The sequence below is a fragment of the Malania oleifera genome, chromosome 3 (genome assembly GCF_029873635.1).
Source record: "Malania oleifera isolate guangnan ecotype guangnan chromosome 3, ASM2987363v1, whole genome shotgun sequence".
NCBI lineage: Eukaryota > Viridiplantae > Streptophyta > Magnoliopsida > Santalales > Ximeniaceae > Malania > Malania oleifera.
Window position 1 is genome coordinate 37531773 of NC_080419.1, and position 25447 is coordinate 37557219.

The following is a 25447-nucleotide window of genomic DNA, read 5'->3' on the forward strand; positions in this document are numbered from 1 at the left end:
AATTCCAAAGCCATGTTATGACTTTGGGTCAAATATGAATTAGTTGCATGCTATTGCTTGGTGGGGTGGATCTTTTTCAAGGCCACAAGTTCCTTGGTCAGTCCTTAGTAATTACACAGTGGCATAAAAATATGGAAGGCTTCTCTCGTAAGCTTTGACTCAAACAAATGTGCTAGGGGGAAGGTTGGCTTGGGGGAGGGAGGAGGTGCGGGGGCATGTGTGGGTATAGGAATAGGAAGGCATGATGCTGATGTGTCTCTCTTGGAAATTGCAACAATTCCCATGTGGCTTTAGATACTCTTAGAAGGCTTAGGGTTCTAAGGCTGCCATAACCTAATTAGATCATGCATGGGAAGAAAGGAATTGAAATGAGAGAGGAATGTGAGGAAAGACAATCTTATTACTCACTTTGCTAGATTATAACAAATAAGGCACCTATCCCTACTTATGCTACTCCACCTCTAAAACCAATGGTGGTGATTAATTTGATCCTACAATTCACAATGACCATCTAGAATACTCTATGGAATTATTTACATCCTCCATAAGTGTTTATAATTTCTGCAATTCTCTAGATCCTTCCACCCAAAAGCATCTAGAAGACTCTAGAGAAGAACCACATAGGCATCCACATAATAACCTTGTATGCATCCACATGGCTCCTCACAAGCGACGAGTTGGCGGATCATGATATTCACTCCCACCTATCATGTCCATGTCCTTATCGTGCTTTCTTTTTGGAAGTTGGCTACCTCTATATCTCATCCTCGAATTGCCACAACCAATATACTTTATAAGGTTGAACCTCCCTTTTCACCAAGTGCTCCATATAGCTTTGTATGATCCCCCATCTTGGAATGATCTGATAAGAAAGGATGCAATCCACCACCTTGTCGTAAAAAAAGTGGTTATGGAAGTATGATCTCTCTTTCCTTAGTTTAGGTCTTCTTTGTTGGCATGATGTGCTGGAGTAGGTTCGCATAGAAAATTGGCCCAACTCCAGTAAGCTATGGTTTGCTTTAGTTAATTTAACCTCATGATTTTTTTTTTTCTGTATAAAAGGTTCCTCACAAGGTTTAAACCAACTCCATCCCTATGTGGTAAGATCTCCCTAGTATTGTGAGATCGTGATAGACTCCCTTGTTTGATCTCTAGTGCCCTTGTGAGCCAATTCTTAATGTTACATCCAACCACATAACAATAACCTTACGGTGTAAATTTCTTAGGCCAATTTTGATGTGATATTGCCTGCTTTGGACCATTGGACCTCACAATTTTACTCCATAAATGGTGCTTTATCGAGTTGAAACCTACTCCATCTTTATATAACCATACATAGGATTGTGACATGTCGGCATGGGAGATGAGATAAGAAAGAATTATGACTTGTCAGAGTTTCACAAGGGTGTAAGGATGTAGCAACGATGGGGAAACATTGGGCAATACGCTTGTTGATAGAAAAACAGGAGAGAAGAGCTTTTTTAGATAGGAGGTACTCCACATATATTCCACATATATCATTCATCACACAAACAACCTTTATATAGGCTAATACACAACAGTTAAAAGCATAAAAATAGGCACTAAAGAATAAAAATAGGCACTAAACACAAGTACTAATAAACATGTAAAATAACTCCTATAGAGCACTACTCAATGTGTTAAAAAAAAAAAAAAAAATGAACATCCTAAAAACTAGGACAATAGAAAAACTACCTTGACTTTTGTTGGAATTGGTGTATTGCGAAGAGGGGTTGAATTGGGTATTAAAAATTCCTTCCTAGGTTCAACTAAACCAGCAGCAGTAATATTCAACCTAGGGTCTTTCTAAGCATATACCAATTGCGTAGATAAATATAATATGCAGAAATTAAATCATGCACAACATTTACAATATATCAATTATAATATATATGTGCAGGAATATAAAGTGCAAGAAATTAAAAGTAGGTACACAATATGTTATTTGGGTTCAGCCTATACTGCCTACGTCCCTGCCTCAAGCTCACAAGTAAGAGGATTCACTAAATTGCTCACTTGTGGGTGGAGCAACTCCAATTACAACACCCTTTCCTTACTGGGCAAGGGAAACCCCTGGTCAGATTTACAGGGCTGACCTAACCTTTACAACAGCACCTTAAAAAGGCGCACTTGGTTTTCTTAACTGGGTCTAAACCATCCGGTGCTTTCTTAACCGGGTCTAAGCAATCCGGTACTCTCCTAACCGAGTTTGAGCAAGTCCGGGACTCTTCACAGGGCAAGTCTCTCTCTTCCGACCACACGTCGGGAATATAACAAATAATAATTTTTGTACAAATGAAATGCTTCTATACTAAGCCGATGATGTACAACAATAAGCTCGAAATGCACTCACGTATGATAGGATTTTAAGCTCAGTAGAGTATATATGATAACTCTTAAAGATGTAAATGTGTGTGTGCGCGCGCGTGCGTGTGAGAGTATAATGAAATGATCTTTGAACCAAGATATATGATAATCACTAAGTGGATTTACAAAGATCTCGAGAACCCAAATAATATCTCAATAAAAAGATATTTTTAAAATCTGAAGTATAAGAGATATTTGGGATTAAGCTTGCCAAAAATATTTTTCAAATAATGCACAATGCAAGCCTTTGAATCTTGCAATTGAATGTGCAAGATTCTCAAGCTAAGAAGAGTTTCCCAACAAATATATATCAAGAAAATAACAAGGGAAAGACTCAAGAATCACTCTCAAAATGATTTGTAAAAATGAACAAAGGAGAGAATAAATGATTTTTGATTTTGAAGATGAATGCCCAAAATGTATGCTCTCTTAAAGAGATTTTCAAAATAATGAAGATAAGAGAGTAAGATGATGAATAAAACACAAAAATTATTTGGGAGGATTTTTCTTCGTAATCATCTATCTTAAATGTGAGTAATGAAGGGGAATATATAGACCTTGAGAAAAATATGACCTCTGGGGACAAATTAGGAATTTATGAAATTGTTTAATTAAAATTTAACCCGATTTAGCGCAGTAAAAATGGTTTGACCCGAGAGGTTTGGTCGACCATGGAATAGTGACCGGTCGGCGCCAAGGTGATTTCCGATCCTTCGTAGGTTCAGTTGACCAAGGCCTAGGTTTAGTTTGTCGGGCTTAAAGTTTGGTCGGCCGTGATAAATTTGAACTAAAATGGCCGGTCGGCCGAGTACATTGAAAAGTACAATTTGACCATTCGGTTGACCGTGGACGGTATGTTCAATTTAGTTCGGTTGGCCGAGGTTGCACAGCACATGCCTCACGTGGCATGGTCGGTTGACCGAGAGCTTCAGTACATAAGGGGTCGGTCGGCCGAGGCTTTTTAATTAAGCTAAAAATTCAATGTCTAAATCTTAAAAATAATACAAAACTATAAAAAATTGATTATACAAAATAAATAAATAGTATAATATATTTATTATAAACAATTTAAGATATATTTATTTTTAATTTTTGAAAAAAGTAAAATCATTCAATAAATATGTTTTATGACACATAGATTGTGATATTATTCTACATAAATTGAATTTTCTATTCCTTATTCACATTAATGTCATTCATGACAAGATATATGCTTTTAGTCTATACTTAGTAAAAAAACATATTTTTAGAAATTAATTAATCAACTTGAATTGAGTAATTAATTCTTCAAATACTTAAAAAAAAAGTCTATTTGAAGTTTTTATATAATTTAAATCATAATTTTATACTATTTTACTAATAAAATCGTAAAACATGTAAACAATAATATTATAAGTATCGACATTGAGTTGTGAGGACCCATTTAGGTTGTTAACACTTGGTGATAGTTTTAAAGTCAAACATGTATAGACCACCAAACTATTGGTACATCTAACTAGCCCTTTTATCTTTAAAAATGTAATCATCACTTTATTTTAATTTTTGAAAGGGAAAAAAAAAAAAACCTTTTTAAAAGAGATTTGGTTCATAAATACAATTGGGCATAGAGAAGATAATACTTTAAATTCTTTTTTCTTGAAAATTCAAAGAGTTAGCACCCTAAATCACCTCTTCTCATATATGGCCTTTTTGATAATGCTCAAAATTTATTCTTTTTGCAAAGTCTTTCATAGGATTTATGAAAGTTTTATTACTTTAATGTCTAATCAAACATACATAACACATATAATATGCAAACAATAAAGAAAAATGAAGAAGATGAGAGGGATATTTAGATTTTTTTTATTTCGTATGATTGAATCTAAAAAGAAAACTGCCTACATATTCTCAAAAGAGAAATTAAGTCATCTATAGTTCCCAAAAAATATTTTCAATTCAAGTTTAAAAAATATTTTTTGGTTATTTATAAAAAATAAAAGTGCATAATTTTGGTTTCTTTGGGAGGAAAACCATAAAACCCAACTTAAAATCCCTTTAATTATCTTCTGAAAAATAGGAATTGCAATATATTTCACAACCGCATCATAAACAGTTCATTAAAAAGTTAAATTTTTTAAAATACATTTTGGTTTATTTAAGGAGAAGACCATGAAAACTATTTTGAAATGCGTGGATTTTTGAAAGGAGAACCACAAGCATAACTTTACCATCATTTAAAAAGATTGGAGAACATCCAAAAGTCGCTTCATGGATGTATGACCCCAAGTAATTCTAACACTTTTGCAAAAATATTGATGTTTTTAAGAAAACTCATGCAAATCCATTCGTTCTTGATGAAAGAATGATTTTTTTTAGCCCTAATTTTTTGACCCTAACCAATTAGTTATTAAGAAAATGTTTTCCGTGAAGTGTGTAGGTCCCTAGGGTCTGCCTACGGTCGTTCTGAACTTTCATCCACATCATACATGCAATGCATTATTACAGACCAAATGGAAAACAAAATGCATTTACAATTGAAACTAAATGTCTTTTTCTTCTTCTTCTTTGCTCTTCACTTCATGGAATACGCCAGGTGTATGTGTTCTTTGAGTTCCTTCTGGCTTCCATAACCCTCTGTCTTATGTGCATGCCAAAGTAAAAACTTGTTCACACACTAAATGCACACATAAGACACTTGTGCTTTGTCATCATCAAAACAGGGATCGGACTCAAAAAGTCAACAACTTTTCAACAACCCCTCCCTTAAATTGATATTTCAACATTCAATTTAGTGAAGGTTAGTTCCGAAGCGCCCTCCCTCAAATTGGATTATCCAAAGTGCAAACACCAAGCAACTTTCTTAGCTTCTGAAATGCAGACAATTTGAGGGGCTTGGTAAGATCATCAGCAATCTGGTCTTCACATCTATAGTAAATTAGAGTAATGACTCCATCATTAGTGAGATCTCTCAAGAAACGATACTTCACATCTATATGCTTGCTTCGACTGTGTAGAACTGGATTTTTTGAAACCTTTATAACTGAACTGTTGTCACAATAAATCTGAGTAGGCCCATCCTCCCTAGCTCTTTAAGAATTTTCTTTAGCCAAATAACTTGACAAGCACAAGCTGTTGTAGCAACAAATTTAGCTTCGGTAGATGATAATGTGACAATAGGTTGCTTCTTTGATCACCATGAAACAGCTCTTGTCCCCATCATGAAAACATACCCAGATGTGGTTTTTCAATCATTTGAATCTCCTGCATAATCACTATCCGTAAAGCCAAACAGATTTGACTTTTCTCCTTTCTTGTAGGACAGCCTAAACTCCTTAGTACCTTGCAAGTATCGGAAAATTCTCTTTGCAGCCAAGAGATGAATCTCTGTAGGACACTCCATGTACCTACTAATCACACTTACAACATGCATCATATCAGGTCTTGTTGCTGTCAAATACATTAAATTCCCCACTATCTGTTTGTAAAGAGTGTTGTCAACCTTCTTTCCTCCATTATCTTTGTTTAGCTTCAAACCAAATTCAGATGGTGTATTTACAGGATTACAGTCCTTCATCTGAAACTTGTCCAATATTTCTCGCACATACTTCTTTTGAGAAATAAAAATTCTAGCAGAAGACTGCACCACTTCAATGCCAAGAAAGTAATGCATCATACCAAGATCAGACATCTCAAATTCAGCTATCATGGATTTCTTAAAACTTTCAAACATGGCTGCATTATTTCCAGTGTAGATTAAATCATCTACATATAAGCAAGCAATGAGCATTTTTGCTCCATCTTCATCTTTATGAAAAATGTATGTTCGTAAGGACATTTGTGAAATCCTCCTTCAAAGAATAAGTTTTTATACGATTATACCAAGACCGTGGAGCTTGTTTTAATCCATATAGAGCCTTCTTTAACTTATACACTTTATGTTCATTGCCAAGTTTCACATAACCAGGAGGTTGATCAATAAATATCTCTTCTTTCAAATCTCCATGGAGGAATGCTGATTTTATGTCCAACTGGAAGATAGGCCATGAGTTTTGAGCTGCCAATGCAATCACCAGTCTGATTGTGTCATGCCTTGCAACCGGAGCAAAGACTTCTTTATAATCAACACCAAACTCCTGCTTGTATCCCTTAGCCACCAAGCGTGCCTTGTGCTTGTCAACTTTACCATTCTCCTTCAGCTTTGTATTGTAAACCCACTTTACACCAATTGTTTTCTGCCCTTTTGGAAAATTACATAGCTCCCAATTATCATTTCTTTCGATGGCTGTAATTTCAGCATCCATAGCCTTTCTCCATTTTGATTCTTTGACAGCCACTTCGAAAGTGGAAGGATCACAATATGAAAACAGAGCAAAATGTGTAAGTGGGTCATCACCTTGGTCAACTCCAGTTACCTTATAATCAGTCATCCATGCTGTTCTTCTTCGAACATGTTGAGACCTTTGTGATTCAGCGCAAGTGGGCTTTGATTAGCTGCTGGAACATTTTGAGTGGCTTCTTGTTCTTGCTCATTCTCCATAGGCAGCTGCTCTTTCTCATCATCATCATCAAAATCTGCTAAAATATTTTGTTTAACACCATTTTCATTCCATTACCAGGTGTCTTTTTCATCAAAAACCACATCACGGCTGATAACTATTTTCATGGTGCTAGGATTGTATAACTTATAAAGAAAAATGCATTTTTCTCCCTTATTATCTAGTTTCCTCCTCTTCTCATCTGGTATATGGGCATAGGCAATACACCCAAAAACTTTTTGGAATGCCACTCATTGTCAAAAGGCTTCGCACCATATTCAAAATAGTGCGATTCTTCCTCTCGCATACACCATTCTGTTGGGGTGTATAAGCTGCTGTAAGTTGTCTCTTGATTCCATGGTTCTCACAAAAATTTGCAAATTCATGTGAGCTATATTCTCCACCACGATCTGCGCGAAGAACTTTTATTGGGTTGCCAACCTCTTCTCAACAAGCGCTTTATAGCATTTAAAAGCTACAAAGGCTTCATATTTTTCTTGCAAAAAATAAACCCATATTTTACAACTATAATCATCAATGAAGGTAATTATATATCTTTTACCTCCATTAGAATTTAGTGTTATTGGCCTGCAAATGTCGGAATGAACAAGCTCCAATGCCTTCTTCGCTCTCCTAGATTTTCCTGTGGGAATTGATTGCGGTGTTGTTTGCTAACGACACATTCTTCACAAACTTGAGAAGGAGCTGTAATTTGAGGAAGACTCGTCACCATATTCTTCTGTTGTAGTGCTTTTAGTCCACCAAAATTCAGATGGCCATAGCAGAAGTGCCATGGCCATGCGTCACCTTCAATTTCGCCGAGAAGCATGAATGAGTGGTGTTGTGGAGATAAAGTGGGAATATACGATTCGCCGTCATGTTAACTTGAGCAATTAAACCGAACTTTGCATCTTGAATCTGACATACTCCATCTTTGATAGAAATCTCGTATCCCTTTTCTTGCAACTGATCTACACTAAGCAAGTTGATCTTTAATTCTGGTACAAAAAGAACATTAGCGATAGTGTGGGTGGAATTTCCTTTGGTTTGGATTGTTACCTTTCCTTTTCCCATAACGAAAACCATGGAATTATCACCGAACTTAACAGAGCTGCGAGAAGATTCGTCCAAGTCAGAGAATGCCTCTTTATCTCCACACATGTGGTTGCTGCATCCAGTGTCTAAATACCACATGTTTTGTTGAGTTTGTTCCTTCACGTGACACGCCATCAAAAGAGACACCTCTTCTTCTTTTTCTGCAAAGTTAGTTTTTTCTCCACTTTGTCTATTCAAATTAGTTTGACATTCTGACTTATAATGGCCATACCTATGACATCTGTAACATTCAACATTGGACTTGTTTGCTGACGTTGGCCTATAAGTTGTTGAGTGTTGGCTGCCACGTCCTCTGCCTCTTCCTTGAAATTGGCTCTCTTGATGCTGATGATTTTGTTGTCGGTTCCCATGATCATTGTTGTTTCTGCCTCCTCTACCTCGACCTCTGCCTCTACCTCTACCTCATCCTCTATCAGCTCCACTGGGTGTAGAGTTATTTTCTGATAAGGCCTTCAATGCTTGTTCTTCTTTCTCCTGCTGGTTAATTTTTTGCTCATGAACCAACAAAGAACTTTGTTATTCATCAATTGAAAGTTCATCAACATCATTGGCTTCTTCTATAGAACAGACAACAAAATTAAATTTTGGTGTCAAGGATCGAAGAATCTTCTCAACAATGGTAACATCCTTTGTCTTGTCGCCGTGGATCCGCATCTTATTAATGATTGCCATCGTTCTTGAAAAATATTCTATAACTGACTCTCCAGATTTCATTCGAAGCATTTCGAACTCCGAACGAAGTGCTTGAAGTTGCTGCCTCTTAGCCCTTGCTGTACCTTGGTACTTCTTCTTCCTGGAATCCCAAATACGCTTGGCGGTGTCCTTGCAAGGAATGGTTTCCAAGATTGAGCGATCAATAGCTTGGAAAAGGTAGTTTTTTACCTTCAAATCTTTCAGCTTCAGTGCTTCTAACTCTGTTCTCTGCGCATCCGTTAACATTGTACCGGCTGCTGGTTCTGTTACCCCAGAAACAATCACCTGTCAATACTCTTTAGAGCGCATGAAATTCTCCATTAGCATGCGCCAATGGTCATAGTGACATCAAAGCGGGGAATGGCTGGTTGGACAAAATTTTCGGTTGCCATAGTTTTGCTGCTGCAAAAGAAAATGGAGCTACTGCTGTATCACTCTTATCTCAGGAACTCTCTTGCTTTAATAATTCTCTCTCTTTCTTTGGAACCACTCAATGCAACCTGGGACTTGTGGCTCTGATACCACTGATAGAAAAACAGGAGAGGAGAGCTTTTTCTGATAGGAAGTACTCCACATATATCATTCATCACACAAACAGCCTTTATATAGGCTAATAGCAACAGTTAAAAGCATAAAAAAGGCACTAAAGCATAAAAATAGGCATTAAACACAAGCACTACTAAACATGTAAACTAACTCCTATATAGCATTACTCAATGTGTAAAAACAAAAATAACTGAACATCCTAAAAACTAGGACAACAGAAAAACTGCCTTGACTTTTCAACACTTGTGAGCGGTAAGAAAGTTTTATTTTGCTGTACAGTTTAGATATTTTGTTTGTTGTTGTACTCTTGTAATTTCTTTATGGTTATAGTGGATTATCTTTCTTATCCATGGACCTAGGTGACTTGTAATTTCTATATGGTTATAGTGGATTATCTTTCTTATCCATGGACCTAGTTGGATTTGGCAAACCACTTGAAATTTTCGTCTTCTGTGCTTGCTTGGTTTATCTTTTTTTATTGATACTTGTAGAAGAACCGCTTGCTATAATGATTTGTACTCATGTCTCATGCAATCCATGGATCCCTGTGATTCTTTAAAGATGATTTGATTCTTACCTTGTAAAGTTCCTGCACTTAATCCTATTGATAACTCATTTTGTCTTAAAGTAAGTGTTTATTTAAATGAGACTTAATAATATATATATATATGTTCATGGATACTTGTGTAGGTGATGGAGACTCAAGGCACATAGGTTTTAAGGTTCCAATGCCAGGGGCATTTGAAATTGTTTCTGTAAGTACTTTATCTCAACTTTTGGTGGTTCTGCAATCTAAATTATGAACCTTGTTAAGGGGAAGCTTTGGGACTTCTACAGAGTGAGGTGAAGGTTGGTCGTCTTCCTGAGAAAGTGGATATGGTGATTCCAGTTGCAACAGGTGCTCGAAAATTTCAAAATTTTAAATTTTTTATGCCTTTTCATTCTCCCCTTGTTAAAATGTCAACCTAGAATATCTTTGTAAATAAAAAACAAATTAGGAAAGTGAGTAATTAGTGAGTAATTATGGGGGATTTGATTTCATTTCATAGGAAATTATTTCCTTGATTAGAATAGTATTATATATTGGATTGTACGTAAGAACAAAATTATGAAAGAAATATTTTTTCCAATCTTTTCTTCTTTCCTGGTATCAGAGCTAGGGTTTCTTAAACCCAGCTAAAACAATGGCTGACAGCAGAGACTCTATCTACTCTGCAAACATCACCGGTGATTCAGAGGTTACGTCCGGTGGGAGTACGAATGATAACACAGTTTTTCCATTCTCACTGGAAAAATTAAACGGAAAAAATTTCTGTGAATGGGCTTAGTCCATTAAACTAGTAATTGAGGGAAAAGGAAAGCTTGGTTACCTTACCGGTGAGCGAAGGAAACCAGATCCATCCGACGCCGTCGCCTTGCAAAGATGGAGGTCCGAAAATTCCATGGTCACGGCTTGGCTCGTCAATTCAATGCAACCATCAATCGGAAAAATTTATTTGTTCTTGCCGACGGCGAAGGAGGTCTAGGAAGCCATACGTGAGACGTACTCCGATGGCGAAAGTTACTCTCAAATCTTCGGCATCAAGACCCGATTGTGGCAGATGAGGCAAGGCGAGAGTGGGGTTACCGAGTATTTCATGGAGATGAGTCATCTTTGGCAGGAGCTCGATCTGAGCATCGACGAAGAGTGGGAGTGCTCCGGCGATAGCATGCGATACCGAAGGACGTTTGAAAACGAGAGGGTCTTCGAGTTTCTTGCCGGCCTAAATCGAGAGCTCGACGACGTGAGGGGACGGATCCTTGACTGGCGCCCTCTCCCTTCAACCCGAGAAGTTTTCGCAGAGGTCAGGTGTGAGGAGAACAGGAGACGGGTAATGTTGCAACCCAAAAATGATTCCACTGGGACCCGGCTGCACGTGGATCTGCCCAAAAATTAGATGGGCCGGACGCCGGGCCGGACGCATCAGCCCTTACATTAAAAGGCCCAGGAGGACCTAGTCAACGGCCACAAAGAGGTAAAATGTGGTGCGAACATTGTCGAAAAACAGGTCATTCAAAAAATACCTGCTGAGAGATTCATGGAAAATCGGCAGACTGGAAACCGAGACAATACCACAAAAATCATGGGTACCAAGCCAATACTGGTGGGTCAAATGAAAGATCACAAGGAGAGAACATTGATACCCCATCCGGCAGTGTATTCAGTCCTGAACAGTTGGATCAGTTATATAAGATGTTTTCATCAATGCAAACATCGGGTCAGTCTTCCTCTGGTTCTCTGGCTCATCGAGGTAATCATCTGACAGCTTTAAAAACCACATCTTGTTACAAATGCCCTTGGATAATTGATTCGGGTGCGTCCGATCATATGACTGGGTCATATCAATATTTTTCATCCTACTCCCCATATGCCGGGAATTTGAAGGTAAAAATTGCAGATGGATCTCTCTCACTAGTTGCTGGAAAAGGAAGTATTCGCATATATGATTCCTTAACTTTACAATCAGTCTTACATGTCCCCAAGTTATCCTGCAATCTGTTATCTATCAGTCAGTTAACAAAAGACTTAAATTGTTTCGCTAAATTTGTTTCCTCCCATTGTGTTTTTCAGGACCTATCATCGGGGAAGACGATTGGCACTGCTAAAGTGTATGAGGGACTCTACTACTTTGAGGAGGCAAGTTTGAGTGAATTATGTAATACTGCAATTTGTGATTCTGCATCTACTTCTAAAAATAGTGAACTTTTGTTATGGCATTCACGGATGGGTCATCCCAATTTTCAATATTTAAAACGTTTGTTTCCTTCTCTTTGTTCAAATAAAATGGCTTCTGAGTTTCAATGTGAAGTATGTGAGCTTGCTAAACATCGTCGTACTTCGTTTCCATCATCCATATACAAACCATCTCGCCCATTTGCTATGTTTCACAGTGATGTATGGCCTAAATCGCACCAATACAAAATGGTTTGTGACCTTTATCGATGACCATACTCGTCTTTGTTGGGTCTACTTACTGAAAGACAAAACTGAAGTCCGTTCCATTTTTATCAACTTTCATACCATGATTCATACACAGTTCCAGACTCATATTCAGATCCTATGTACTGATAATGGTACGGAATATTTCAATACCATCCTGGGAACTTATCTTCAAGATCATGGGATTGTTCATCAAAGTTCTTGTGTGGATACCCCTCAACAAAATGGGGTTGCTGAACGAAAAAATAGACATATACTTGAAGTCGCCTGGGCTTTAATGTTTACTACCCACATGAAGCATTATTTTTGGGGCGATGCCATCTTAACAGCCACACATCTCATTAATCGAATGCCAAGTCGAGTACTCTCATTTGTCACTCCTCTACAGAAATTTCAGGAAAACTTTCCTAACTCTTGACTCCCTTCCAGTCTCCCATTGAAAATTTTTGGCTGTATTCCGTTTGTTCATGTCCATGCACACTACCGCGATAAATTGGATCCTCGTGCCATTAAATGTGTTTTCATTGGTTATTCACCTACCCAAAAAGGCTACAAATGCTATGACCCGGTCTCAAAACGATTGTTCGTTAGTCTTGATGTCACCTTTTTTGAAACCACTCCTTATTTCTCAAAGCCCTCTCTTCAGGGGGAGAAATGGAGGAGTGAAGATCGGTTCTTTGATCCTTTTACTATTGAATCTGCGGTTACTCCACTTACTTCATTCCCTGACCCGTCTATTGAGTCTTCCATTACAGTACTTCCTGATTTGCCAAACACAACTGAACACTTACCCTCAGGGGGAGATGCAGGAGAACAAAACAACGCAGACATACTGGTTTACTCAAGAAAGCCGAAAAGAAAGGAGAAGGAGAACCTCATATCTGAAGCACCAAGAGCGTTGGACCCGGTGATGGCTTCGAATAATCATGATCTGGTAATTGAGTCTTCTTCTGACAATTCTGCACCTGATGATATCAATCTACCTATTGCAATTAGAAAACAAACCAGGTCATGTACTCAATATCCTTGGTCGAAATACATGTCTTATAAAAACTTGTCTACAGGATATCGTGCATTTGTCTCTAATCTGGACAGGACGAAAGTACCAAAAAACATTCAGGAAGCTCTAGAAATACCAGAATGGAGAGAGGCAGTCTTGGAAGAAATGCGAGCCCTAGAAAAAAATGGAACTTGGAAGTTGACAGATCTACCGAAAGGGAAGAAGCCAGTAGGTTGTAAATGCGTTTTCACAGTGAAATGTAAATCTGATGAAACAATTGAAAATATAAAGCCAAATTTGTTGCAAAAGGTTTTACACAGACCTACGGCATTGACTATACTGAGACATTTGCACCAGTGGCAAACTTAAATACAGTTCGGGTTCTCTTGTCCCTGGCAGCCAATTTAGATTGGCCACTACAACAGCTTGATATCAAAAATGCTTTCTTAAATGGAGAATTAGAAGAGGAAGTTTACATGACTATACCACCAGGATTCAGTAGAACAGGTGAAGAAAATAGAGTGTGTAAACTAAAGAAATCGTTATATGGCCTCAAACAATCTCCAAGAGCGTGGTTCGACAGATTCGCAAAGGTACTAAAGAATCAAGGGTATCGACAAGGGCAATCAGACCATACACTATTCTTCCAACAATCTGAAGGAGGTAAGAAAACAATTCTAATAGTGTATGTTGATGATATAATTCTTACTGGTGATGATACTGTAGAAATCGAGAGATTGAAGAAGGTTCTGGCTACTGAATTTGAAGTTAAAGACTTGGGACAAATGCGGTATTTCTTGGGCATGGAAGTGGCAAGAACAAAAAAGGGGATTAGTGTTTCTCAGCGAAAGTATGTTACTGACCTCCTAGTTGAAACTGGCATGCTAGGGTGCAAACCCAGCGAAACCCCGATAGAAACAGTAAAGAGGGTTGAAGATTGTGGAAAACCAGTAGAAAAGGAGAGGTATCAGAGATTGGTTGGCAAACTGATCTACCTATCGCATACTAGACTAGATATTGCATTTGCAGTTAGTGTAGTAAGTCAACACATGCACTCACCAAAGGAAGTTCACTTCGATGCCGTATACAAGATCCTTAGATACCTCAAGGGATCCCCAGGAAGAGGACTCTTCTTCAAGAAATGTGAGAGCAAGGAAATAGAGATCTTTACAGATGCAGATTGGGCAGGATCAGTGGAAGATAGAAGGTCCACCACAGGATATTGTACATTCGTTTAGGGAAATCTCGTGACTTGGAGAAGCAAAAAACAGAATGTGGTTGCTCGTAGTAGTGCTGAAGCTGAATTCAGGGCAATCGCTCAAGGGATTTGTGAAGGATTGTGGTTACGAAAACTATTGGAGGAATTACGGGTACCGGTGAACCTTCCTATCAAACTCTACAGTGACAATAAGACAGCTATTAGCATCTCTCTTAATCTAGTCCAACATGACAGGACTAAACATGTGGAGGTAGACAGACACTTCATTAAAGAAAAAATTGAAGAAGGAATTATATGTATGACTTATGTACCAACCAAGGAACAAACTGCAGATATTCTCACTAAAGGCTTGGGACAACAGAGTTTTGATGATCTTATTAACAAGTTGGAGGTGATTAATATTTATGATCCAACTTAAGGGGGAGTGTTAAAATGTCAACCTAGAATATCTTTGTAAATAAAAAACAAATTAGGAAAGTGAGTAATTAGTGAGTAATTATGGGGGATTTGATTTCATTTAATAGGAAATTATTTCCTTGATTAGAATATTGTATTATATATTGGATTGTACGTAAGAACAAAATTATGAAAGAAATATTTTTTCCAATCTTTTCTTCTTTCACCCCTCATCTTTTGTGTCCAGTCCCTTGAGTTATTCTCAATAGTCGCAGATGGAAATATTAACTCTGGTTAGCAGATTGTTAATCAAATACTTTTCTCATTCATTGAGTATCAGTGCATACAACAAGATCAAAATTATTTTAATCATCCATTAGTTCATTTAACAAGGTAGAAGGTTTACAATTAAGTGTCATTGGTGGACTTTGAAAACTAAAAATCGAAACCACTGAACAAGGGTCTTGAATTTTTCTGAGCACTCGGGTTATAAATCAAATGGTAAAAGGTCGTACCCAGTGCATAAGGCTCCCACTTTGAGTGGGGTCTGGGAGAGGTGGATGTCGGCAAGCCTTACCCCCATTTTTGGAGAGGCCGCTCCCAAGTCTCGAACGCGAGACCACCCGTACTGAGGCAGAGGCACTTGCCATCGCACCAAGGCACGACCTCTTTATAAATCAAATGGTATCATTTCTAAATGCTTAATCTAGATATTGCAAAAATAATAATTTATTATGATTATAAGCATGTTCTGGGTTCAAAATTTCAAATGATATCGTCCTTTGATTTCCTTACAAAATCTTAACTGGTTTTATAGGTTCTTAAAGCATCAGATTATCTCCAGACAGCTTTATCCTGCAAAATCTTTCTTGTTTGAGCTTCCATTTTAGTTGAAACAGAAATGTCTTTATTGGACTTGGAAATCGATTATGCAATTGATATCAATAATCATATTTGTCTTGTACCTTGTCTATAAATTTTTCTCTTTCAAACTTTAACAGTATCTGGTTTGCACGCTCGCATTCAGAAGAAAGAAGGGAATCTTTTGGTTACTGATTTGGACAGCACAAATGGGACATTCATTGATGACAAGCGGTTGAGACCCGGTGCTGTTGCCACTGTATTACCTGGAAGCTGCATTACGTTTGGTACCATGTCTCTAACTGTCTCCTATCAGTTTAATTTATTTTTTTAGATTATTAATAAGCTTTAAAAGACTTGGAAACTTTTAATTCCCTGTTCTTAGTGAAAAACTTGATAACAATAGAAGACCTGAATTTGAATATATTCTTATTGCATGTTTGATGCATAGGAATGGAATGGAATTGTGTTGAACAGAATTTAAGGGTGGTATCATTCCTATTTTCTGTTATTGTTTCTGTATAGAAGAGATTATGACAATGAGTTTGTTTAACTAGTTTCTATTTTTGTCATCGGCTTTCAATTGCTTTCGGGGAAAAAAAACTGAAAAGTAGATTTTATAGTTTTCAATTTTTTTTTGCAAATTTAAAATATAATGAATAAAAATAATCCATATAATTTTAAAAGTTTTAAGAAAAAAAAAGAAGACTAAAAATCATTTAAAAAATATTTTTACCATTTTCAATTGTCATGTGCAACAAGATTTTTCTTGTAGCACTAAAAATTGAGTTTTGAATTATAATAATTATGTAAAATAGCTATATTTCTATTATAATATTTTTTATTTTTAATTTTTAAATATTTTTTTTATTTTAGCCTTATTTTTTAATTTTTAGTTGATTTAAGGACGAAAATGGGCATTAGTTCAATGAAGTTTTTAATTTATTTTAGTTTTATAAATATTAATTTTTAACCAAACAATTTGTTGGTTTTTGTTTTTTGTTTTTTATTTTCAGTAACTCAGTTTCTGTTTTCATATATTTTGGCAGTGATACCAAAAGACCCCTAATTCCATCACTCGGTTTCCTTCATGTTCCATTCAAGTTCTCATTCCATTTCATTTTGCAAACCAAACATGGCATTAGAGACTCTATTGTGCTCTTTAATGAGTTTTTATTTATTTATTTATATATAAAGAAGCATTTTATATAGTTTAATTCTCTGTTTTCTTTCCGTAGTGTTTGCTCAAATATGGAGATAGAAAAAACACTGCACTACTTGAAGAACACTTTCATTTTGTTTGTTCTTGTGGTTGATGTATTGAGTAGATTGGGGGAGAGAGGGCCCTGCGAGAGTTTGGCGTTGACCAGCCAATACATACCTTTCCTCAATATAAGTTTTAAGCACATTGTTTTGGTAGGGTTTTGTGGGAGGGATAGGGTGGGGATTTAGGGGGTTTTAGTCTCCCATCTTTAGTTTTGCAGATGGTGGGTTTTTTTTAGGATCATAGGAAGTCATTTTTAAATTTGCTTACTATTTTAAAATTTTTTGAGAGGGTATCTAGTTTAAAAGTAAACTTGGGAAAGAATGGAATAGCTTGTATTAACATGAATGATTCTAGATCTTTGGAGTTGGCTTCTTTAGTTGGGTGTGGTATTGTAAATTAGCCTTTTGACTTATTTAGGGGTTCCTTTGGGTGGAAATTCTAGGTTTGTCGGAGTTTTGGGATCAAGTGAGGAGAAGGGGTCAAAACCTTTGGATGGGGGAAGTGTGCTTTATTCTCTCTGTGTGGTCATATCACTCATATTCAGGCTTCCCTTTCTAGCATACCTCTTTATTTCTTGACTACTTTTAGAATTAAAATACAGGTAGCTTGGAATATTGAGACTTGAGAGTCTCCTGGGGTTGAGGAGAAAAAGGGTTATTTGGTTAGTTGGGAGATTATAGGAAGAGGAAGGAAGAGGGTTTGGGCCTTGGGAAGTTGGTGTCTGGAAACATTGTTTTAACAGGTATTGGCCTTGGTGGTTTCCCTTAAAGGACAATTCCCTTTGGCACAAAGTTACTAAATGTAAATTTGGCACGTGGGTAAATAGTGCGATGCAAATTTGGATTAAGATGTTCTTTGAGAGTGTCCTTAGAGGTGTATTTTGAAAATTTATTCTCTCTTTGCTCCTTACACCAAATTTGTTGTGGTATGGTTTTTGTATTCATTTTTGGGAAGAAGTTTGGGTGGGGGATTCTGTGCCTTGCATTTCTTTTCCTTATTTATTTCGGATTTACTCATTGCATAGTGGACTTATCTAAAGGCGGGCCTTAGATCAATTGTAAGGTTGCTCCTTTTTGACCGGTTTGTCATGGGTCTGAGTCCAAGGAAACAGCCTCTTTACATAAAAGCAGGGTAAGGCTGCATACATTGTGACGACCCTCTCCTGACCCTTGCGAAGTGGGGAGCCTTGTGGCCGGGGATGCCCTTTTTTTTTTTTTATAGTGGAGTTACCTCATTTTTTTGACGTCTTGTGGGGATGAATTCTTTTGAGATTTTCGTAGGGCTCTTAATGATAAGGAATTGATGGAGCTCTTTTCTTTGTGGTGCTTGTTGGAGGGTTGCTGTCCTTCAATTGGGAGGGACTTTCGATCAAGGTTCCTTGATTCTTCATGGGGGTATTTTTGTGAATCTTTCTTTGAGCATTTGACCCATGAAAACATGATTTTCCTGCTTCATTGTGCCACGTGGAATGCTAAAAATCCCTCTAAGATCAGGGCTTTTATTTAATTAGTTGTTCTTAATAGAGTTTACACTAACAATATATTGCAGAATAGGAGGCCTTCTATTGCTTATCTCCGGATGTGTATGTTCATTGCTTTGACAACTTGAATCCGACACTCATATTTCCGAGTATTGTTCCTTTTCTTGGGGGATTTGGAATGAGTTGTTTGATTTTTTTATGGAGAGAGTTGGGTTTGCCCAGAATCAGTGGAGGCGTTGGCTATTTCTGTCACAGGATTTGGTTGGATTAGAGATCGTTTGGCTTTGTGGAGGTGTGTTTTCTTTGCTGTTTTATGGGGTATTTGGCTGGAAAGAAATGCTTTATATATTTTACGGGGAAGATGATGCCTTGGTCTTTGCTATGGGATGAGATTCAGTGCATGGCTTCATTATGGGCTTTTGCAGCTGATTGTTTCTAAGGGATATGTTTTGACATATTAACAGAATGATCGGCTGACCGTGTTGGTCTGTTCTTACTTTTACTTTTTCCTTCTTTATATTCATCTTTTCTAAGGAGGATTTATTATTCTCCTTATGGTAATCGTTTTTCTTGAATGAAATATCTTGTTTTCATATCCAATAAAAAAAAACTCTCTACTTCAAAGCAACCTTGAATCCACTATTACGAGTGCACTAAGAAAACCTAAAGAGGAAACTAGTAAGTGGTGTTCAATTATTTCCCATGTCTTATTTTTAAGCTCAACTTTCAAACCTCAAGCGGATTAACTAAAAGAAATCCAGAGTCAAAGATTATGAAAATCACTTTTAAATTCTCAAAAATGTTAACTTTCTATTTTAAAAAATTCAGTTTCAGTAAAGTGTTGTTGAACTATCTGCAATTTTGACCTGAAGGAATTTCTGCATACCCAATCTCTATACGAGATCCATCAGTAGTGGAGACTATTGTTAGTATATCTCCCTAAAATACCCCTAAAATACCCTTGTACTCTTGTACCCTTGTATGCCTCCTCGTACCCTATAAAAAGGATGCCCGTGTATAGTTGTTTTTGTACAAAGATTTTAATCTTAACATGGTATCAGAGCCAAGTTAACCCTAATATATATATATATATATTTTTTTTCTTAAACCTCCTACTCGCTGCCGTTTTGGACGCCACCGTCGTCTTTGTCTCTCCTCCGCTCAGCTGCCGTTTCGGACGACGTTGTCGTCCTCTCGCCACACCGCTGCCGATTGTCTCTCTACATCCAGCGTCCAAGGCCATCTTCCTCACCGGTCTTTGTTCTCCCCGTCTCTGTCTTCCACGACGCGAGTTTGCCATCGTGCTCCGCCCTTGTCTTTGTCGTTCGTGAACTTCTTGCTGACGCAGTAGCCGTTCCTGCTCACTGTCATCTCCTCCGCATCGCCACCGTTTCGGATGACGTCGTCGTCATCGTTGGTAGCCGTTCTGGACGACGTCGTCGTCATCTCGCCAAACCGCTGTCGGTCCCGTCTCTCTTTGGTTTTCGTTTGGCGTCCACGGCCATCCATCGTCATCGGTATCTGCTTCAGACTCTTCGTCATCGCTCCATCGTCTGGAGCTCCTCAGCCCTGTGTTTGAAATTCCATCGCCTCCACCACGAGCTCCACCGGGGAGGACTCTTCACACTGGCTCCCCCTGTGCACGAGCAACATCGCAAACGGTCCGTGAACTATTTTCCTCTGCTTCGGCATGAACTATCTTCCCCTGCTTTGGCCTTACTTGAACTGAGAAAATTTTTTTTTGGCACAATGAAACTAATTGATTTAGGATTGATTATAAAGCAAAATGTGGGTTTTGAAAATCTCATTGTTTTTTGAAGATGGGCATTCTCCTCTTGCACGTTGTACTCAAAGAGGTCCGCGAACTTAAAGCCTACATTTTGCACTGTGTGCTGCAATTTTCTCGTTTTGTTGAAGCTTTCCCTGTGCCCTACACGCCAAGCGGGTCACCATCACTAACAAGCTACCTGCAGTCAGACTACAGGGGCACAACCGAGGCTTGTTTCAGTTTATTACTGTGCTACAATTGCTGCTATTGTCCTTGCATTTTTTATTTTATTTTTATTTATTATGGCGTCTTTCACTGATGTTGCTCGCCCTATAGAAATTGTTCTGAACGGCTCCAATTAGAATGCATGGGCCCAGCATATGTCAGTTTTTTTGATTGGTCAGAGATTATGGCGTTTTGTCACTGGAACAAAACAAAAACCCACGAAAACTGACACATAATCAACAGAGGAGTTTGATGAGGCTCTTGATGAATGGGAAAGTACTCACTGTAAGATCCTTTCCTGGTTTATTAATACATCTGTTCCTACTATTCAGAGTCTACTTCCTAAATTTCGTAATGCCAAACTTGCTTGGGATTTTTTGGCCAAACGGTACAACTGTGGTAGTGATATTGCTCTCGAGTTTTAGTTGGAAACTAGGCTTTCCCAGCTGCGTCAGGAACCTGGACAATCTATTGCCGAGTTTCATGCTCAGGTTAGTGGCATTTGGGATCAACTTTCTCAAGCTGACCCTGCTTTTTCTGATGAGCAGTCGATTAAACTTTTTGCTGCCTATCGGGATCGTCGTCAGTTTATATATTTTATGATGCATATCCGGGACGAATTTGAGAATACTCGAGCTTCTTTGTTACATCGCTAGCCTCTTCCTACACTTGAGGTTGTTCTTGCGGAGCTCATTTCTGAGGAGACACGCCAACAAACTCGTCGCGTTCATTCTACCGATATGGTCTTAGCTATTGCTCCGTCTTGTTCCTCTTCTCCGACTACTCCTGCTGTAGCTGTTGCATCTTCTAAACCGCGTCGTTTCAATGGCCAGTGCCACTATTGTAAGGAAAACGGTCATCGTATTTCTGATTGTCCTAAGAAGAAGGCCAAGGATGCTCAGGATGCTCTTAAGGCTGAGGTCTCTTCCTCTTCCAAGTCTGTTGCTGCTGTCTCCACGAGCTCCTCAGTTTTTGCTCCATCTTCAGCACCTCCTCTGTCGTCTCTATCTGCAGCTTACCTTGAGACAATTATCACCCAGGTTCTATCCCGCACTTCTACTGCCTTATCAGTCTCCACAGGTACCTCTACACCTTGGTTTATTGATTATGCCTGTTGCAATCATATGACCTCTGATTCCTCTTTAGTGACACATAAGCAGTCTTTAAATCCTGTTCCCTTAATTTATACTGCTGATGGTTCACATATGTCTGTTAGTCATATTAGTCATATTTCTACTCCTACTTTCTTTGTACCTGACACATATGTTGTGCCTAATTTGTCTCTCAACCTTCTTTCTGTTGGTCAACTTGTTGAACGTGGTTTGATTTTAACCTTTTCTCACAAAGGTTGTGATGTATAGGATCCGAAGACGGGCCAGCTTGTTGGGACGGGGCGTAGAGTTGGTCGCCTTTTCGAGCTCACATCTCTGCATTTGCCTCGTTCGTGTTCCCCTCCGTCTTATTTCGCTGCAGTGTCTTCCAGTGTTTGGCATTCTTGTCTCGGTCACGCCTCGTTGTCTCGTGTTCAATCTTTAGCTTCTAGTGGTTGCTTAGGAGATGTTAAATTTGAACATTTTGATTGTATGCCTTGTCAACTTGGCAAACAGAAAGCTTTACCTTTTAATGAAAGTACTTCTTTGTCTTCTGCACCTTTTGATCTGGTTCATTCTGATATTTGGGAACCTGCTCCCGTCCTTACTAAGGGCGGGTCTCGTTACTTTGTCATTTTTATCGATGATTACTCTCGGTATACATGGATTTATCTTTTGTATGATCGCACTAAGTTACTTAATGTTTTTCGTGACTTTAAGGAGATGATTACAACTCAGTTTGGTCGCATCATTAAAGTCTTTTGGTCCGATAATGCCCTGGAATATACTTCTACCCCTTTCCTTGAAGAACTTAGAGAGGCCGGCACCTTATCCCTCGATCTTGTCCATCCACCTCCCAACAAAATGGTCGTGCCGAACGTAAGCACCTGAAGGAATTTCTGCATATCCAATCTCTATACGAGATCCATTAGTAGTGGAGACTACAATAAAGCTCAGTTGGATTGGTTCATGAATTTGTTATTTTTAACTTTTCCCCAGACTAAATTTAACTGGTCCCACACTCGTTTCTTGGAAGTTTCATCATTTGTATTGTAAATGGTGGATATTTTACATTAAATTTCAATGTGGAGTACATAATTGCAGCATTTTTTTTCTATGTGCAAATAGTGGTGTTTTACTGGTAATTTCCAACACCTGGATATAAAAATTTAAACCAGAACCACTTGTTTGTGCAGCGTTCTTGCCATTGGTTTATAGCGTATTTCCCATTCATAGCTCTTGCACCAACATGTAAAATTAATTTATTCAGTGGTATAGGGGATAAACCTTGCCAGACCTGACACCATTAGGCTGGATCTTCCAAATAAGAGAGGCAGAACTGCATAAACTGTTATGCTGTATTAACAGCGACTTGAATTGTATTGTCTTGCCTAGGAATTATGTCAAACCTGATGCAAGGCAAAGAACATATTTGTTTAGGGCCTTAGACAGTTAGTACGTAAAAATTCCTGCACTGGAGCAGAACCAATCCACATTTTATGCCTTGGGATGGATGACTAAACATGTCATACGGACCATCCAACGAATTAAGAATCTCTGTGGATCTCGACTTATATTGTGTTTAAGTTGGTCCAAATCCTGGTGGATGTGTACATGGCTGAATAGGAGGCAAGAAAGATCGGCAATTTTCTCCATCCCTTGCCTTCCCCAAAGGCAGGAGAAAAAGGGGCAACCCTAACCTTAAACAGGACTCCATTAATGTGTCTTAAAAGGCCCAGCAGAATGTCTGAAAAAGGGCACGAATGATCAACTTGTATCTTGTGCACCACAATTTGGGTGGAAAATCCTGCAGTTCCCATCTAATAGGACACTAGTGTCCCTTATTCTGAAATAGGGCATACAGCATCAAAGTTCTTTCTAATTAGCTATGAACATTTCATTTCTTGCTTTTATGACTGATTTGCCATTGCAATAAACAACTTTGCATGCCTACTTCGCAACAAACCCCGGCACAGTTTTCAACCTTTTTTTTGGTCCCTTCAGGTTGAATGATGATTTGTACTTGGCTGATTGACTTGTTAGTTTTTTTTTTCTTTTTTTCAGCTCCATGAATTGATCTCAACCAATTTTAACTCTTGAAGGCTCTACTTGAATCACAACTATATCCAACAAGAACCTCGATGAGAAATATAACTGTTTGCAGACTGGCTGTCCATGTATGATGGACTGAGAAAATACCTGCATGTATTGGTATCAAGTTTAGCATTTGGAAGAGTCCAGGCAGCCCCTTGAAAACCTAATTTCATGTGCATCTAATCCTTTCCTCATAAAAATTTAAAGTAAATTTATATTCATATTGTATTCGGGAGCATGTATTTCTATTTGAATTTGAATAAAAATTAATATAATTTTGTACTACATTTTGTTTAAATTCACACAATTCCAAATTCAAAATCCTGAAATCTAAACACATAATCATGACTTTTCTGTTTTGATTATTAAATGGTTTATATTTGTGACACAAAAGGGTCATGCAGCTTTTAAGTATAGGGTGCTGAATAGGCTTCTTTTATTCTCTAGGGGACACACACCTGGCCATGTTCCAGGTGTCCAAGCTTGAAAATGTTGAAGCCCCAAGAAAACCAGCAGCACCCGAAGACATATTGAAGACTGGCAGCCGAACCAGTGGTTCAGAAACCACAGCATAAAACTAAGGATGCATTTCTTAGACAAGAAGGGGAGCATAGGCACAATGGTAAAGTTGTTGCTGTGAGATTTGAAAGTTACACAGGTTCGAAATGTGGAAATAGTCTCTTACAAAAAATGTAAGGTAAGACTGCATACTATAAACCTATTGTGGTCTGCCCCTTTCCCTTCCCCGCATACGCAGGAGCTTTGTGCATTGGGTTTTTTTTTTTTAATATTTTATTTTATTTTTAATGCATTTCTCAGGAAAATCAGTCAATGGATATATCGAGGTAACCATTCTACAAGGATGTGTAACTTAATACTTTTACTTTTTTTTTCTTATTTATTTTAAATGATAGCATGTGTATCCTTTTGGAAATAGCATCTCAACCTTATTCCCAATTTTTTTTTTTGAAGAAAAAGACCAAAAGAAAATATGCTTTATCATTTTCTCTTCCTCCATGTTTGTGAATTTACTATCTCAACCTCATTTAAATTTGTTAATATTTTGAATAAATGAATGACCTAACTTGAAGATAAGTCTCTTCCTCTGTTTATAATATAAATCAAATACATTCTAATGACTATAATGTCCTTGCTAATTGTCGCTAGTTAACATATTAACACACTTAATAATAATACTAAAAGACTAAAATAACCTTTTAACACTCATTTTCAAGTTGGATCATAAATATCATATGCTCCAAACTTGTTATAAATAAATTTAACACAAGAATCCCCCCAAAGCTTTGGTAAAATAATCAACAAGCTACATATCGAACTTCAAATAAGTGGCAGATTAATGAGCTTTTATACATGGTTCTCTCGAACAAAATGACAATCAACTTTAATGTGTTTCGTTTGCTCATGAAAGATTGGGTTGGAGGCAATATGAAGAGCAACTTGATTACCACACATCAACTCCATCAATTGAAAATGTGGAAAACCTAATTCTTCAAACATGTTCTTTAACTAAACAAGATTCATAAGTAGTGTGAGTCATAACTCTATGCTCTTATTAAACATTTGACCTGACCACCATGGTTTGTTTCTTACTATTCTAAGAAACTAAATTACTACCAACCAAGATACTGTACTTGGTTGTGAATCTTCGTTCGGCAGGCGACCCAACCTAATCCACACACACACACACACACATATATATATATATATCCCTGAATATAATTGTGACTTTGATCTTCATATAAAATACCTCTCCCAAGTGCACCTTTGAGGTTTTTCAAGATGCGAATT

General features: G+C 37.8%; 1 protein-coding gene across 3 annotated transcripts in view; it reads left to right on the plus strand.

The window, feature by feature from the left end:
- The window catches only part of LOC131152289 (uncharacterized), a 35945-nt gene extending 11305 nt beyond the window's left edge, over positions 1-24640 (plus strand). The window contains exons 2-6 of one of the 3 annotated variants that reach the window (XR_009135914.1): positions 9948-10012; positions 10095-10155; positions 15854-16000; positions 24086-24335; positions 24458-24640. Coding sequence is in view for 2 of the 3 variants with exons in the window: in XM_058104103.1 (XP_057960086.1) it covers positions 9948-10012; positions 10095-10155; positions 15854-16000; positions 24086-24213 (401 nt within the window). In the remaining variant the exon portion in view is untranslated. Of the gene's footprint in view, positions 1-9947; positions 10013-10094; positions 10156-15853; positions 16001-24085 lie in introns of all 3 variants that reach the window. The other 2 variants (XM_058104103.1, XM_058104104.1) reach the window with 2 other exon arrangements.
- The last annotated feature ends 807 nt before the right edge of the window (positions 24641-25447 follow it).